Raw genomic sequence first — 16,799 nt, 5'->3', positions numbered from 1 at the left:
CACTCGTACTAAACCCAACAATAGTATGTAGAACTCGGGTATGTGAATATGAACACTTCCAAAAGACATATTACTCTGCACAAATTTCTCTGAATGCAAAAGAGGTTCCCTAGCGATGAATAGATGGGAGAAGACAGGAGGTATGTTGTTCATATAACACTAACAATTATAGAATTACCTTCAATACAATGGTAAATAAAGGAGTGAATTATTTTTATTCACATATTCCCTTTCTAAGTGATTGAACAATTAATCAGGCAACATTCACAAAATACTATCAAAATCCACAAGAAAAAGTTTAATAATCCCACCCATACCTTACAGTAGATATTGCCTGTTTTTGAGGATTATGTCCACTTTGAGGCCTTAATGTTTCAAATATTTATTTTCTTCCCCTAGTGATGATCCAGTAATGTAGCTGTCTCTGCATCACTGGATTTCAAATATATACCATAAACAGGTCTTTTCAATTATAACTGAGTAGAAAGAAGACCCTCAATTCAAGTTTGTAGCAAGATACATTAAAAATGTTACATGCAACAACCTGCCTATCTGGGTGACAACTAGCCAAAAGATCAAGCAATTTAGCTACAGTGGATATAAAACGTGTTCATGCACACTTGCAGGTTTTTGTGATGTAAAAAAAAAAAACGTAACCAAGATAAATCATGTCAAATCATTTTCCGCCTTTTATTGCGATATAACAACTATGAAAAACCTCTGGAACTCATTTCATCAGATCGGACCTCGCTACCTCAGTCTCCTATGAAGATGGCCCTGGTTAACGCTAGGTCCGTGTGCAACAAAACTTTCATTTTAAATGACTTTTCTACCAGACATAACCCGGATATTTTATTCCTGACGGAGACCTGGGTTAGTCCTGGTGATTCAACCATCTTCGAGGAACTCTGTCCACTGAACTGTTGTTTTATTAATACTCCAAGGCCTTCTGGTAAGGGCGGTGGGGTTGCTATGGTTTTTAAACAGTCACTGAACATTCGGAGAGTTTCTGTTGGAAGTTACTCGCCGTTTGAGGTAGTGTGTTGTGTTAGAGTCGACCTCTTCCATGCTATTCTGTGCTTTGATCTGTAGGCCACCTAACCCGGACAATGCCTTTTTAAGTGATTTTTGTGATTTTTAAAAAAAATTTATTTTTTTATCCTCTATTGTTCCGTTGTATGAGCGTTTATTATTGGGTGATTTTAATGTGCATGTCTGCTGCCCTGGTTGACCCTTGGTTACTGAATTTTGTAATATCTTGGATTCCTTTGGTCTTGTTCAACATATAAATTAGGCAACACACATCCTTGGTCATACTCTAGACCTTATATTGTCATATGGAACCGCTGTTGATGTTAATATTGAAGATGCTTCCTTCTCTGATCACAAGCCCATTGTTTTTAATGTCCCTGCTGCCAGCTCTGCCATTATGACTAGGCCTTCAGGATATTATTCTCGTTGTATTAATTCACTCACTGCCTCTCAGTTTAGTGAAAGTTTTCTAGCTAATGCTGTTGAAACATCTATCTTGAGTGCTGCAGAGTCTTCTTCTGGCCCTGATGATTTGATTGCCTTATTTTATACATTTTGCTCCAATATTTTAGACTCCATTGCCCCTTTTAAGCTGAAGCAACCAAATCGTAAATCTTATTACTGGCTGGATGATAACACTCGTTCTCTCAGACAGGCTTGTCGTAGAGCTGAGCGGAGATGGAAGCATGATCAGTTAACTGTGTCCTTCCAGATTTTTTAAAGATTGTTTAAGTTTCAGAGTGCAGCAAAGTCAGCTAGGTCTAGGTATTTCTCTGACTTAATTGCTACACACTGTCATAGACCAAAGATCTTATTCACCACGATAAATTCAATTATTAATCCGAGTTGCCAATTCCATGGGGAACCCTCGGCTGAACTTTGAGAGAAGTTTTTAAACTTTTTTGCTGATAAAGTAATTACTATTCGTTCTTCCTTCACTTTGCACTTATCAGACTTGTCCCCAAATTCACTGGCTTTAACGGTTTCATTTGATCAATTTGAACACATTTCTCTAAAGGAACTGTGTGATCTGGTTAACCAGGTGAAAATATCATCCAAGCCACTTGATGATGTTCCCGCTGTGCTTATGAAAGCAACCTTTTTCTGAAATTGGCCCCAGTATCCAAGTGTTGATAAATTCTTCTTTGGAAGCAGGGGTGCTCCCAAATTGTTTTAAGCATGCTATTGTTCAACCTTTGCTTAAGAAACAGGGTTTGGATGAAGGTTGCCTTAATAATTATCGGCCTGTCTCTAAGCTACCGTTTCTGTCAAAGCTGCTAGAGAAAGTAGTACAATCTCAATTGCTCCAGTTTTTAAACTCGGCTATGTTATTTCAACCTTTACAATCTGGTTTCACTGCTTTTCATAGCATGGAGTCTGCTTTATTAAAAGTGTCCAATGACATTTTACTAACAGTGGATGCTGGTAAAAATACTGTGTTGATGCTACTAGATCTTACAGCTGCCTTTGATACTGTAGACCATTACATACTTCTCTGGTGCTTAGAGCATCTGTTTGGTATCAAGGGCACTGCCCTACAATAGCTCAGCTCATATCTTAAGGACAGATCTTTCTTGGTAGCATTGGATAATTTCTGCTCTTCTTCTAGTCCTATTATTAGTGGTGTTCCTCAAGGCTCCATTTTGGGCCCTCTTCTTTTTAATTTATATATGCAGCCGTTGGGGAATATTATTAGGGCTCACAATGTCTCTTTTCATTTATATACTGATGATACCCAGTTGTACATTCCTTTGAAAGCTGGTGACTCCATTCAGCCATTGTTGGACTGTCTGGATGACATTAAAAAATGGTTGACAAATAATTTAGTCCGACTTAATGAAGACAAAACTGAAATAATTGTTTTTGGCCCTCTGAGATTGAGAGATGATCTCATTAACAAGCTCCATGAACACTTTCCCTCAATTTCTTCCCAGGTTCGGAACCTTGGCTTCATTCTGGACTCAGAATTATGCTTAACCAAGCAAATAAATTTGGTCGTTAAGACTAAGACTAGTTTTTATCAACTACGGATTATTTCAAAACTCAAAACATTTTTGTCTTTCCGGGATTTGGAGAAGTTTATTCATGCTTTTTATTACTTTTTGCTTAGATTACTGTAATTCATTATACTTGGGTCTTCCTCGTTATCTCTGGCTCGTCTTCAGATGGTTCAGAATGCAGCTGAAAGGCTGTTGACCAGGGCAAAGAAGTTTGATCGTGTCACCCCAATTTTAGCATCGCTTCACTGGGTCCCAGTCCATTTTAGGATTCAGTTTAAGGTTCTGATGTTTGTTTTTAAAACTCTTAATAGAGCAAGCTCCTTCGTATCTTGTGGATCTTCTTAATCCACATTCATCAAATAGATGTCTAAGATCGTCTGATAGGTTTCTTTTGCATGTCCCTCGTTCCTGGTTAAAAACAAAGGGGGATAGAGCTTTTGCTGTTGCTGCCCCCCGTCTATGGGATCAACTGCCACTGGACATCCGCCTTGCACCTTCTATTACTACTTTTAAAAATAGGCTTAAAACATATCTTTTCTACCAGGCTTTTTGATCAAATTTTTAATTGTTTAAACAAATTTTTTATTGATTTTTTTTTCTATTGTCTGCTTTTATTTGGTCTAATTCTGTTTCTATTTTACTTTCTGTACTCTGTTCAGCACTTTGGTCAGCGTTGCTGTGTGAAACGTGCTATACAAATAAATTTTACTTACTTACTTACTAACTAACAGAATTCAAGTAAAAAACAAATAGAAACATTTTAGGAGAAAATAAATTAATTCATTTAAAAAAAAATTAAGAAAAAGACTTCCAATAACATGATTGCATAAGTGTGCAAAACCTTTAAAATGGGCCATGAGAATAAATCAATCATGTTCAAACTCGTTCAAAAGTATTTATCATACACCTGTCATTAATGAAGTGATCCCAAATAAAGACCAGCTGTTTCTGTTGAATATTCTTGACATTTTGGCTTCACCTAACTGCTGAAGCCATAGTCAGCAAAGAGCTGACAAAGCATGTATGAGATCTCACTATCGAAAGGTGTCAATCAGCAGAGTAGTGCAAAAGAATTCCCAAAACATTAGATGTAGCATGGAACACCATGAAGGCCATAAACAACATGTGGGTAAAATGGGGCACCACCATTACATTACCAAGAATAGGACGTCCCTCCATAATTGATTGAAGGACAAGATGTCTGGGCTTATTGGGTAGGGTGGTTTCATCTCCAACCAAAATCTAACACCTGTTTTACTTGATCAAGAACTTTTTAAGGCGATGAATAGATGGTAGGTGGGCATGATTATGGTTGTAGATAAAATCTTCAAGAAGGTAGATCTCCAGGAACAGGGTTTATGACCACTGTTCTGAAACATATGCTTGATGGAAAAGACAGCTTATCATCCAAAGAACACCATACCCATAGTGAAGCATGGTGGTGGTAGCATCATGCTATGTGGCTTATCTTCAGCTGGGATTGGGGCTCTAGTCAAGACAGAGGGAACAATGGACGGATCCAAATACCAATCTATTTTGACAGAAAACCTGCAGGCCTCTGTTAGACAGCTGAAGATGAAGAGAATTTTCACATTCCAACAAGATAGCAACACAATTTGCAAATCCATGTCAACAAAGGGTAGATTCAGAAGAAGATGATTTTGGAATGGCCCAGTCAGATCCTGTGTTCAAAACCTGTAGAATGACTTGAAGAGGGCAGTACACAGGAGTTCCCCTCACAACTGAATAGATCTGGAGCATTTTTGAATGAAGAGTGGAATAAGATTGCCAAATCAAGAGGTGCTAAGTTGGTAGACTCTTACCCAAAATGACTGAGTGCTACATTTTTTTCCCCCCACACAAAACATTTCTATTGGTTTTCACTTGAATTTTGTTGGTTGCTATAACACATTAAAGTAGGGTAAAGAGCCGATCTTGGTTTTCTTTTTTACTTCACAAAAACCTGCCAGTTTAACAGGTGTTTGTAGACACTTAAATCACTGTTGATAGGTTACATTAATATAAATTGTGTATCTTTTATATCCACATATTTTTTTGAGCTGATAATCAGAGTAAGCAGAGCCTCTGTGAAGCCTCCTGTTTTTGTAGAAATAGTGATAAAAAAAAAAGTTATTAATATTGAATGAATGAACGCGCAAGGACCCAATACAACTCCATGTTATTGGACTTTACATTTTTCTCCTACAAGCTTCATATCTGACCGCCTGCTCCCACCCACAAGAAAGTAAAAACCACCTGCTACACCACAATTTGTTTTGTTCATACACACAGCATCCCACCTCTCTAAAACACGGTTTCTCTGGTCCTGGGCCAGGTCCTGCATATTTTAGTGAGGGTTTTTTTTTTCTTCTCCCAACACACCTGATCTAACTAATTAGCTAATTACCTGGGTGTGTTAGAGCAGGGAAAACACTAAAACGGACAGGACATTTTACAGGGGTATTCCAAGACCAGGGTTGGACTGTGTTCTCATGTAATATGTAATGACCATGACCATGAGCTTAATAGGCACTTTGATGCATACACCCCTGAAAGATGCTAAATTTAAACAAACAAAAAAAATCCTTTCAAAATAAAATAATTATTCCATGAATTATTCAACACGTCTGAGATGCCATTTCCACCTGTTCCAGATGTGAATTAGGCGCGTGCATTTTGAACATCTCTACAAGCACAGTTGCTGCATGTCATTGATACTATTCAAAAATAAATAGTATTGTAAGGCGTGATATTTGCTTGTTTGAATACCGTGTGCATTTTCCTTACTATTCCGCCCCAGCTGTAAATGTAAAAAATCAGCTTAAACGTTTTATAAGCAAAAGGAAACAACGTTGTCCATGTAGGAACCTAATGTCTTGTCCTCTGTTGTTACAGTTAAAAGTGACCCCCATAATGAAACAAGTGCTTACTACCGATAGAGGACTTCTTTAGTCGGCGAAGCAGTACGTTTTAATCTTCAACTGTCACAAGTAAATGTATCTAGTTATTGCTTTACTGCGGTCTAGAGATTAGCCTGTCTGAAGCATTTCATAGAACACATTTGGGATTTTTTTTTTTTTTAGCATTATTGCTAGCCGTAAACAACAACAACAACAACGCGCTGTAATCGGATGACGGCGAGCATCGTGTTTCGCTGCTGTTTGGGAATAACACCTTCTGCACAGAAGGACTTTAACGTATGAAAGTCAAGTGCTAATTTGAATTATGTCCACGTTGTCTTTGGATAAAGAACTGCAAGAGCGCTTGAGAGAAGCGAGTGCTATTGGAGACCTTGACGAAGTGCGGACTCTAGTCGAGAGCGGAGTGAACATCAACTCCCAAAATGAAATCAATGGATGGTAGGTTCTGTGGTTAACATCCATGTGGGGAATTTGTGTGCTGATATTGTTCATGCGATTCAACAAACAGATTTGCCACCTCCTTCCGTTAGCTTAAAGCTTGTTGCGCTGGAAATACAATCAATACGAGCTACACCCTAGGACTAGCAAGCTAGCTTACCGGCTAACTAACCAGGTTCTGTGTTTATCCAGTTAACCTGGATTCCACTTCATACTTGGCTAATTTATGGAACAAAACAGTGCTTTTTTGCCACTGACGTTGTGATATATTGGGTAGAGTTTGTGGTGTACGTGTTGTGTTTACTTATAGTACACTTCTTTTGCTTCCATAACTACAGATAAAGATCTTAATACTGCTGCCAGAATTGGTAGCTAATGCAAGCCTGCAAGCCAGGAAAAAAAAAGTCGCTAGATGACGTCACCGACTAATTTACATATTCATAGTTTCCTCGTGATTATTTGCATATCTGACTTGTTATGTAAAGAAGGAAGATTTTCTGGACAATTCACGTGGCATTATTAGAGTTTCATCAGAATATAAAAAGAATAGATTATAATAGCATGTGTGTGTTTAGTATTAAGTGTTGATGTATTTCCAAATTAGTCAAACTTATTTACATGTATACTCATTTCTAACAAGCAAAGATAGATCATTTTATTTGTCCTCAAAGAGGAAATTTGTTTCCACCGTGGGTGGGTAGAAAAACATAAACAAAACAACACCATACATATAAACCATCATAAACAATCACAGGCATAGAGGGGAGAAGGGAACAAAAAGAAAACATCAGGATCATACAACAAATGCCAGAGCATAAGATGGCCTCACAATGGCTGATTACCTATGTGTTTATTGCTCGTATAGGCCATAGGAACAAAACTCGTACCATAGCTTGTCTTTCTGCACATGGGTAGTCTATACCTGTGGCTAGAAGGAAGGGAGTTGAAATATTGATAAAGTGGGTGGTCTGGATCATTTAAAATTTTATGTGCCTTCCGGAGTGTATATGAAATCACGCAGTCTGATAAATTAGGGGTGGGAATACCAATAAGTTTTCTCACTAAATTAGTTATCTTCAAGAGGTGCAGGCAGAATGAAGTAGTGAGTAGTTGTGGAAAAGAGATGTGAAGGAATAACTAGTTTTGTTTTGTTTTTTACTTGTAAATGTAGGCAAAACGAGAGTTTAAAATGAAGGCGTGGTGCACATGTAGGTCAAATAATGGCGATCAGGGCTTGGGCGTTGGGAATGTCAGCTCACACAAGCACAACCGACCCTGCGTCTCAATTCACCTACTATCCGTCTTAAGCAGTGTCTGAGATTAGAATTAGTGTGTCCCAAATCGTATTATATTGAAATTAGTATCCCGAAGATACCCGGATTGTCTACAGTTTCCGGTAGATTTTCAAAGTGGGGATCCGTGTTCACTTTTTTCAGCCAATATTGCCCACAACTCCTTGCATGAAGGAGGAGGAGCTTTGTGACGGTTTGCTTTTCTAAATTCAAGGAGGCATTTTAGAGAGGTGTAAATGAAATGTGGAAAAATAAATCAAGGGAATGGTAAATGAAATTATATAGTATAAATCGTATAAGGAATAATGAATGAAGAAAAGCTGAAATTCACCGGTGAGTGTGTTTACAGTAACTGTGTGTAACCAGGCACCAACGTTGTCTTCTGTTACATGACGGCTTAGTATGTCTCAGTACTCAGCTTTTTTGCTACACCCTCAAAAGTATGTACTTTTAGTTCAGAAAAAGAGTACATACATTTAGTGCATAGTATAAGTAGGTGAATTGAGATGTATGATTAGTCAGATTTTACACACTGATGGTGAGTTGACCCAACTTGCTCTCTCAGTTCATGTAACCAACAGCTGTTGTGCAACCTGGAGAGCCATGTCGAGTGCAGGACAGTCGCTAACATCTGCTCAAAAAGTCGCTCTTTGTCGCTAGGCTCTTTTATTTAAAATGAAGCCACTGAAAAGGTATATAATGTCACTAAATCTAGTAACAAGATCTCTAGATTGACAACACTGGACCTTAAAGTGCACCTATTATGGTTTTTCAAATGTTACCTTTCATGTATTGTGTTCTGTGGCTGTTTGTGAATGTAAAAAGTCTGCAAAGTTTAAAAAATCAAAGTGCATGACAAATGGAGATATTGAACCGGTTCTGAACAGCTGAAACGAGTCGTTAGTAATTCCAGACTTACTTCCTTCATTGGCTGCTCGCTGATCACAGTAGACCAATCAAAACAGACTGGCACATCTGACCAATCAGAGCAGAGTATGAAATGAGGAGTTTATAATGAATCCTTTAGGATGGATCATTTAACTTTTCAAAATCATAATAGGTGCGCTTTAAACATCTGCTGCATGCTGAATTTAAAGTGCGCCAAAACTTGTGGTAAACTTTTGTATGTTTTTCTAACCAGGACATGTTTACACTGGGCATGCAAGAGAAACCAAAAACACGTAGTGGCATATCTTCTGAACTCTGGGGCTGACAAAGAAATTCTCACTGCAAAAGATGAGTTAGCGGTTCAGTTGACCTCCAAACCCGAGATCAGAAGACTGCTTGGAGGTATGTTGTCAAATCTAAATGCCTACATTTGTGCTGGAATAGTTTTACATGAGGAGGTTTAGTAATGTAATATTTAAGGGATTTGACTGGTTATTCATTTGGGACACTCATACCATGTGTCTGTAATTTGCCCAAATTACTACATATAGCTGGAGTTGACACGTAACACGTGTCGGTGTTATGCAACAGGCATTCCACTCCAATAAATACATGGCTCAGGGCAAGTTTTTACTTGATTTAGTTCTTCCATTGCAGTGATGCAGGATTGCTGTTACAGAGGGAGCTCTTGTGTTTGACAAAATCGTATTTTATATTCCTTTCCTTTGCTAAATCACAGATGTGCGAAACGAGGCTTGCATAGTATTATCTAACCAACTATTTTGTGTTATTCAGACGATCTATTCACGTTTTTAATTGAGCTGCATATCTGTGTTAATTTTTTCTTGTAGTGGAGGAAGAGGAGGATGAGCCTGAAGGAAAGCAAACAGAGCTGCCGATTATTGCAAACTACCTATCTAACCCGCCCTTCTTGTATTGTAAGATGGATAAGAGCGATCTGAGTATAGCACGACACATTTCCCAAAATGGCACCAGTGACCATTTGGATTCTGTAGTCTCCGAGCCGGCCACTTTATCCCCCATAAAGGAGCAGCAACAGCAGCAGCAGCGCGTCTACTCGGACAGCCAAAGCCAACCGGCATTGTCCTACGTCTCCATGGTAGAGTCGAGCAGCATTGTGCAAAACCAGGTGACTAATGGGACTCTGTCCATGGAGGTCTCCCAGGAGGTGCATCACAGCAACCATAATGAGTACACTCACAATCACAGCATTGCCCAGAACAGCCCTGTTTGTCCCCCGCTCCCTTCAGCAAGCGCAGGCTCTAATCCCACCATTACCCGGCAACAGTCTCTCACCCATCAGCTGAACGGCTCTCAGCCTGGGGGCTCTATGCCTGCCTTCCAGCCCTTCTTCTTCACCAGCACCTTCCCTGTAAACGTGCGGGGTATGTAGCACAGAAATGTGCAAATCCGGTAGCTCAGTAGCTGTTGTGGCATAGTGTTTTGAAACAATCGCTTTTTTTTTTCTTCTTTCTCTTTCTTGCTCTTCCTTTCTTTCTGTCTCCCAGAGCTCGTTCTGAAGGTGCGAATCCAGAACCCACATGCCCGAGAAAATGATTTCATCGAGGTGGAGCTGGATAGACAGGAGCTGACGTACCGTGCATTGCTGCGGGTCTGCTGCCGTGAGCTGGACATTAGTGCTGAGCATGTGGAGAAAATACGCAAGCTCCCTAACACTATGCTCAGAAAGGTGCGTGCGCTTTCCTTTTTAACTTCATTTAAGGCTTTTAAAACCCAGTTGCTTGCATTAACGGCTTCTGTTTACACGTCTGAATGTGTAGTTGATTGTGTGATCCCAATTCCAAGTTTTAATATATCCGTTGCTTTTGTCAGATTACGATTTGACTGAACAGGATCTCAGTGCTTGACATTTACTTCTGCTCACGCAATGATTAGTGAATGAATTAACTGATTATACAAAAGAAACAAAGGGAGAAGTGCTGAGTCTCAATTCGCCTACTTATACTATGCACTACAAGTATGTACTCTTTGTGACTACATACATTTGAGTGTGTAGTAAGAGTATGCAAGTACTGGGACGTACTAACACGTCATGAAAAGGAAGAGAACGTTGTTGCCTAGTTACGCACACTGTCATTGTAAACAAATTCAATTCAATTTTATTTGTATAACGCTTTTTACAATGGGCATTGTCTCAAAGCAGCTTTACAGAAATGTATAAACAGAGGATACAGATTTTAAGTGTGTGGATTAATCCCAATTGAACAGTGTGGCAAGTAAAAACTCCCTAAGATGATATGAGGAAGAAACCTTCAGAGGAGCCAGACTCAGAAGGGAACCCATCTTCATCTGGGTAACAGCGGATAGTGTAAAAGTAAAGGAAAGTTAATTATGGTTTTTATATAAAAGTTTTTTTTTTTTTTTTTTTTTTTTAAAAGTCTTTTTGTTGAACTAATCCACTGTTCAAAGGAGACCTGAGTGCAAAACTGCATGTGGTAATTGCAGTCCCAAGGCCATAGTAGCAACCGTAGTCCCAGCAACCACAGAGAGAATGTCCATGTGGGAATTCAAGTTGATGAGAGCTCCATCCAGAGATAGGGCATCCGAACAGATCAGGCAGGTCCGGAGAGAAGAAAGGGCCAGGATCACTATTATCTCCATAAAATCATGTGTTGCTTGACAGAAGGAGAGAGGGAGAGATTGTTAGGTAAGACTGTGCTTTGCGTGAAAGAAAGTCTATTCATGGTAGGCTTGAGTAAACAAATATGTTTTCAGCCTGGACTGAGTCCTGAACACTAACTGGAAGGCTGTTCTATAACTGTGGGGCGTTGTAAGAGAAAACTCCTCCCCCTGCTGTAGCCTTCGTTATTTGAGGTACCAACAAATAGCCTGCACCTTTTGATCTAAGTAGGTGTGGCGGATCATAAAAGATCAAAAGTTCGCTTATATACTGTGGCGCGAAACCATTGAATACTTTATAGATTAATAATAGTATTTTATATTCAATGTGAGATTTCACTGGGAGTCAATGCAGTGTTGATAAGATCGGGGTGATGTGCTCATATCTTCTGGTTCTAGTAAGGAATCTAGCAGCTGCCTTCTAGACTAACTGGAGCTTGTTTATGTTCCTACTGGAACATCCAGACAATAAGGCATTACAATAATCTAGACTAGAGGTGACGAAAGCATGATCTAATATTTCTGCATCATGTAGTGACATTATATTAATTATCTTAACAATATTTCTGAGATGAAAGGAGGCTGTCCTAGTAATATTATCTACGTGAGCGTCATGTAAATTCCTCATTGCGTTTCAGCTATTCTTCATTCATTATTCATTATATAATTTATACTATATAATTGAATTCACCTTTCCCTTGATTTATATTTCCACATTTCATTTACACCTCTTTTAAAATGTGTCCTTGAATTCGGTGAAGCAAACGGTCACAAAATTCCTCCTCCACCGTGTGCAAGGAGCTGTGGGCAATATTTGTTGAAAAAGTGTCCACGGATCCGCACTTAGAAAATCTACCGGAAATAGTAGACCACCTGGGTACCTTTGGGATACTCATTTCAAAATACTATGATTTGGGATACACTCATTCTAATCTCAGATACTATTTAGGGCGGATAGTCGAGGAATTGGGATGCAGCAAAGCACTGCACATTTTAGAGTTTGTTTAATACAGGCTTCAGCACTTTTCATCTTCTCTTCTAATGTGGTATTGTTGGAATTTACAGTCCAAACATTAGTGCTGTTTGATGTTGTTGTTGTTGTTATTATTATTATTGTTATTATTATTATTATTATTATTATTATTATTATTATTATTATTATTATTATTATTATGCTTGTCTTGATGAGTCAGGACAAAGACGTGGCTCGACTTCAGGACTTCCAGGAACTGGAGGTGGTGTTGGAGAAGGCAGAGAGTTTGTCTATGTTCTCTGGCCCAGGAGCACTGAACGACAGGCCCTGCTATAACATGAAGGCCTCGAGGCTCACCTACTAGCTCCTGCCTCCAGACCCAGCACAAGGTGGACTGACTCGCTGCCCCATCTGGGACTGTAGTTCAAAATGCCTAATTCATACCTATGTTATGTTATGTTATGTTATGTTTTTTTTGTTTGTTTTTTTGGCCATTCTACAGATCAGATGCCATTCTTCCATTTTCCTCCTCAGTCTGTATACAATGTTAGCCATATGCCTTTTTCTCCCCAGCCTATAGTTTGCCCGTGCATGGTCTGAACAGCCATCTGAAGAACGATGCGAGGCCCTCATCCTCTTCTTCCTCCTCCTTCTCCTCCTCCACTGTAATCCTTATTCGTTTTGTCACACATCTTTGGGTTTAAAACGTCTTTCCTGGTCATGACATCATGTTTTAGGAGCCACTGTTTTTCAGTATACAAAATTTTCTCACTCGCCTTTGGGTCGTGTATCCAAATCTGTCACCTCTCATGCTGCTGGCCTATGTGAAGTTTTCAGATCTGCCTCGCTGCTGTGTTTGCTATGAGGCCACTGTGTGGTTTTGAGCACAGCTCACAGGGACAGTTGTGACCGGTACCAGCACTTCTTATTGTCAGTTATGGTCATTAACATATATGCACTCTTTTCCCAACACAGGCTATTTTAATTTGCACTGGCAAAGCACACAGCAAATTTGCTTGATTGCTAACATCCTCTTTAAAGTGTGTTAGCTTTTTTTTAGCTCCACTTGGGAAAGCCATTGTAGTTTGATGTACTAAAATACAGCAGCTTCAGAAACTAAAACGGAGGGGTGTTTTTCATGTTCTGCGTATGTGTGTTTGCCAGATAATCCCCAGTGCACTTGAACAAAATGGCAAGTAGGAGGTACTTTTAAAAATGCATGGGGCTTTTTCTAATTTTATTGATTTTTGAATATATCAGTGGTGTGTTTTGGTGATTATTGCTGCTCCTTCAGTCACTGCAAAACTATCTATCCTCATGATCTTGTATCAAGGCCTAATAATCAATTTTCATTCTGCACTGAACAATGTAGCAACGATTGCCGTTATTTTATTTAAATCTTGATTTTTAAAGGAACGAAAGATTCAAGAACAGGGTTTAATGACTGTGAGCTTCCACGAACACTTTAGGTTTAATAGTTATAATTTGAGGGATAAAGTTACTATAATGGATATTGTTCTCTGGACCTAATTGCCGCACATGTTTTATACTTAGGAAGCAGGATTCATTTAGGAGCAGTGCCGTTAAGTTATTCAATAACAGTCTGTATTGCGGTCCCAGTTCCTGAGATAAAACGTGCAATACTTCTTTATCATTTTTGTTTAAATAAAATTTGTATATATGCCAAAAGACACATTGCACATGTAGACCAGGGGATGTGCTTCTTTTCTTTGAGTTGTTTTGACAACTTTTGTTTTTGTAGATGATCAGGAAGTATGAAAGTAGGAAATTCAAAAGTAGGCATAGCTTCTGATTTTATTTTTTCTTCTTCTTTTATTCACACTAATTGGAAACTCTTGTCTTTTGTTTTAAAAGGGTGTCTAACAATGTCCTAATATGAAAGTGTGTTCTAATATAAAATGCAGAAACTGTTCACCTTTAACTTTAGTCCCTCTACACATTGTATTGTTCTGTACTGATTTTTTAAATATATTAATTTATAAATTTGACTAGAAAGGAGGATCCAGAGCACACTACAGCTGAAATGGAGCCAAGCATTTGTCTGCCTGCCTGTCTGTCTGTCTGTCTGTCTGTCTATGTATCAGTTATGTTCTGTATGCTCATAAAAATGCTGTCCATTCACAAGGTTGAGAAAGCTGCAACATTTCTGACTCATGTAAGGCATCAAAATTCTCTGTGGAAAACTCGGTGTACTAACTGGTCATGTTCGGGATGATGAATACAGTTTGACTGAACCTATGCATCCACCGTCTAATATTGCATATATGTCCTCTGTGGATTTTCTTGTCTTTACTCAAATGAATATACAGTCCCCTCTGAAAGTATTGAAACAGAAAAGCCAGTTCTGTTGTTTTTGTTATACATTGAAGACATTTGTGTTTTCCTCTTTCTCAGTTTCAGAATAGATTGCTTTTCGCCCATAGACAGCTCTCTGGTCTTTGTTAGTTTATACTGTTTAACAACCAATACCATGTTCACAGGCAAAACCTAGGGCTCAAACCAAGAGTAGTCATTTAGAGCTATTAAACTGGTTTATTAGGACATACCTGGGCAGCAAAGAAATGCCATGTTTACATGCAATCAGTCACATGTTCCTATATTTTTGATCACTTGAAGAAATAAGTGAGTTCATACAACATGTGCAATGTTATAAGTTGTTCAACAGATCCCGATGTAAATATGAGGAAATGAAAGCTGAAATTCTGATCTATCGTGTCCTATCTTTTGATCTCAGACTTCTATAATGTATAGCAAAAACAATAAAATTAGCTTTGCCATTCCAATACTTTCGGAAGGGACCGTATACTTGCTCTTTAGTAGAGTGACACTTTGAGGTGCTGTACACATTTCCTGTTCTGAAAAGATGGATATTTTCATGGACAGATGACAAAATTTAAACTGCAAGTTATTTTTAGGTTTAGTTTGGGTGCCAACAATCATATAGAATATATCGTCAGTCACAGGAAACTGAAAAGCAATTTGGAAAATTCTTCTAAAAAAAAGAATGGACAGTTTATTTATTTTATAAAAATAAATGATTATTTATACCTATTCTTAAATACAGAGAGGTATGCAATTTGTGGAGAAACTTATAGAAGCTAAGAATACCACTGAAGGTAGTCTACACTCACTGGCCATTTTAATAGGAACAGCTGCTCATTCATGCAATTCTGTAATCAGTTAATCATGTGGCAACAGTGCAATCCATAAATCATGCACATACAGGTCAAGAGCTTCAGTTAATGTTGGCATAATGGCTGGTTTTCCACTTGATGTTTTTTGTTGTTGTTTGTTTGTTTTTGCAGCATTCTGGGTAAACTCCCAGGAAATCAGCCATTTCTTAAATATTCAAACCAGCATGTCTGGAACTGATGACCACAGCATGTTAAAAATTTTCCATGTGTGATGTAAACATCAATTGATGCTCTTGACATAGAGCTACATGATTTTATGCATTGTGCTGCCGACTCATGATTGGCTGACTGGATAACTGCATGAATGAACAGGGGTACAGGTATCCTGTCCTGTTAAGTGGCTGGTGAGTGTAGTTTTCCCTCTAATAGTCCACCTAGTCCAAAAGTGTGCACCTTGCCATATTTCCCTTTCTTCTTGTCTTGTACACATGTTGGACCACATGTACAACATTAACTCAATCAACAGATTGAGACTAAGGTCAGAGATACAGGTATCCTGTCCTCCAAAGCTGCAGACAGACTCCTCCTATCTCTTACATTTGGGCACAGTGAGTGCATTTTTATTCCCCTTACATTCTAGCGCCATTTCTTGAGAACGCTGAGGAACTCTATCCTGCCTGCAAGCACTGTGTTGGTTTTCCTTGTTAACATTGCCATTTCTGCACTCAACAATCAAAAGTGCACTCACTAGTCAAATTCAGCCAGGTCATTACGTGTGGTACTGAGGTTGCGTGGATTTCTGATAGACTATATGACCAAAAGTATGTTGACACCTATCCATCACAATCATGTATGAGCCTTCCCCAAACTGTTGTCAGAAAGTTGTAAGAACAGAATTGTCTAGAATGTCTTTGTATGCTGTAGTATTAAGATTTCCCTTTACTGCAACTATGGGGCACAAACATGTTCCAGCATGACAATACCCCTATGCACAAAGTGATCTCCATAAAGACACGATTTGCCAAGGTTGGTGTGGAAGAACTAGAGTTAGTTAGGTATCAGCCTGCAGTTGGATTCAAAAGTACAACGTTGTTGGGGGCTTTTTTTGCACAGTATAGGCACTTAAGGAAGCTTTAGCCCCAACAGCCCTGCACGCCCAGCATCTATGGGCACAAGAGCCGTGTGGCTCCCTCCAGTGTGAGATCAGAAACCAACAAGCAGTCCATCTGGCCAAAAATGTCGTGCTAGTCCACTCAGACAATGTTGTGAAAGTTAGATGAATCAATGATGAAGGCAGCACAAGGTCGAATGGCTATCTTCACTTTAAATGGAAGCTCATTGGGTGGTTGCTATTCTCAGTGAGAGCGACTCACCTACTGATATTGTACAATGGTGAGGTGGACCGCTCATATGCCTGAGAGAGTGGGTCCAAGTCAACT

At 39.0% G+C, this 16,799-nt stretch overlaps 1 protein-coding gene across 2 annotated transcripts; it reads left to right on the top strand.

Moving 5' to 3' along the window:
• The first annotated feature begins 5,912 nt into the window (after positions 1-5,912).
• On the top strand, positions 5,913-14,468 carry ankrd40 (ankyrin repeat domain 40). Of its 2 annotated transcripts, XM_047150232.1 has the most exons (6): positions 5,913-6,391; positions 8,825-8,973; positions 9,423-9,977; positions 10,101-10,282; positions 12,426-12,594; positions 12,779-14,468. In XM_047150232.1, exons 1-5 carry the CDS (start codon positions 6,258-6,260, stop codon positions 12,567-12,569), a joined length of 1,164 nt encoding a protein of 387 aa, XP_047006188.1. In that variant the 5' UTR covers positions 5,913-6,257; the 3' UTR covers positions 12,570-12,594; positions 12,779-14,468. The 2 variants fall into 2 exon arrangements, with proteins under 2 accessions (XP_047006188.1, XP_017315778.1); XM_017460289.2 differs by having other exon boundaries at positions 5,914-6,391; positions 12,426-14,468.
• Positions 14,469-16,799: the final 2,331 nt, after the last annotated feature.

The sequence above is a fragment of the Ictalurus punctatus genome, chromosome 2 (assembly GCF_001660625.3).
Source record: "Ictalurus punctatus breed USDA103 chromosome 2, Coco_2.0, whole genome shotgun sequence".
Taxonomy (NCBI): Eukaryota; Metazoa; Chordata; class Actinopteri; order Siluriformes; family Ictaluridae; genus Ictalurus; species Ictalurus punctatus.
The sequence above is the reverse complement of the archived record's forward strand: the minus strand, read 5'-3'. Positions and strand labels throughout refer to the sequence as shown.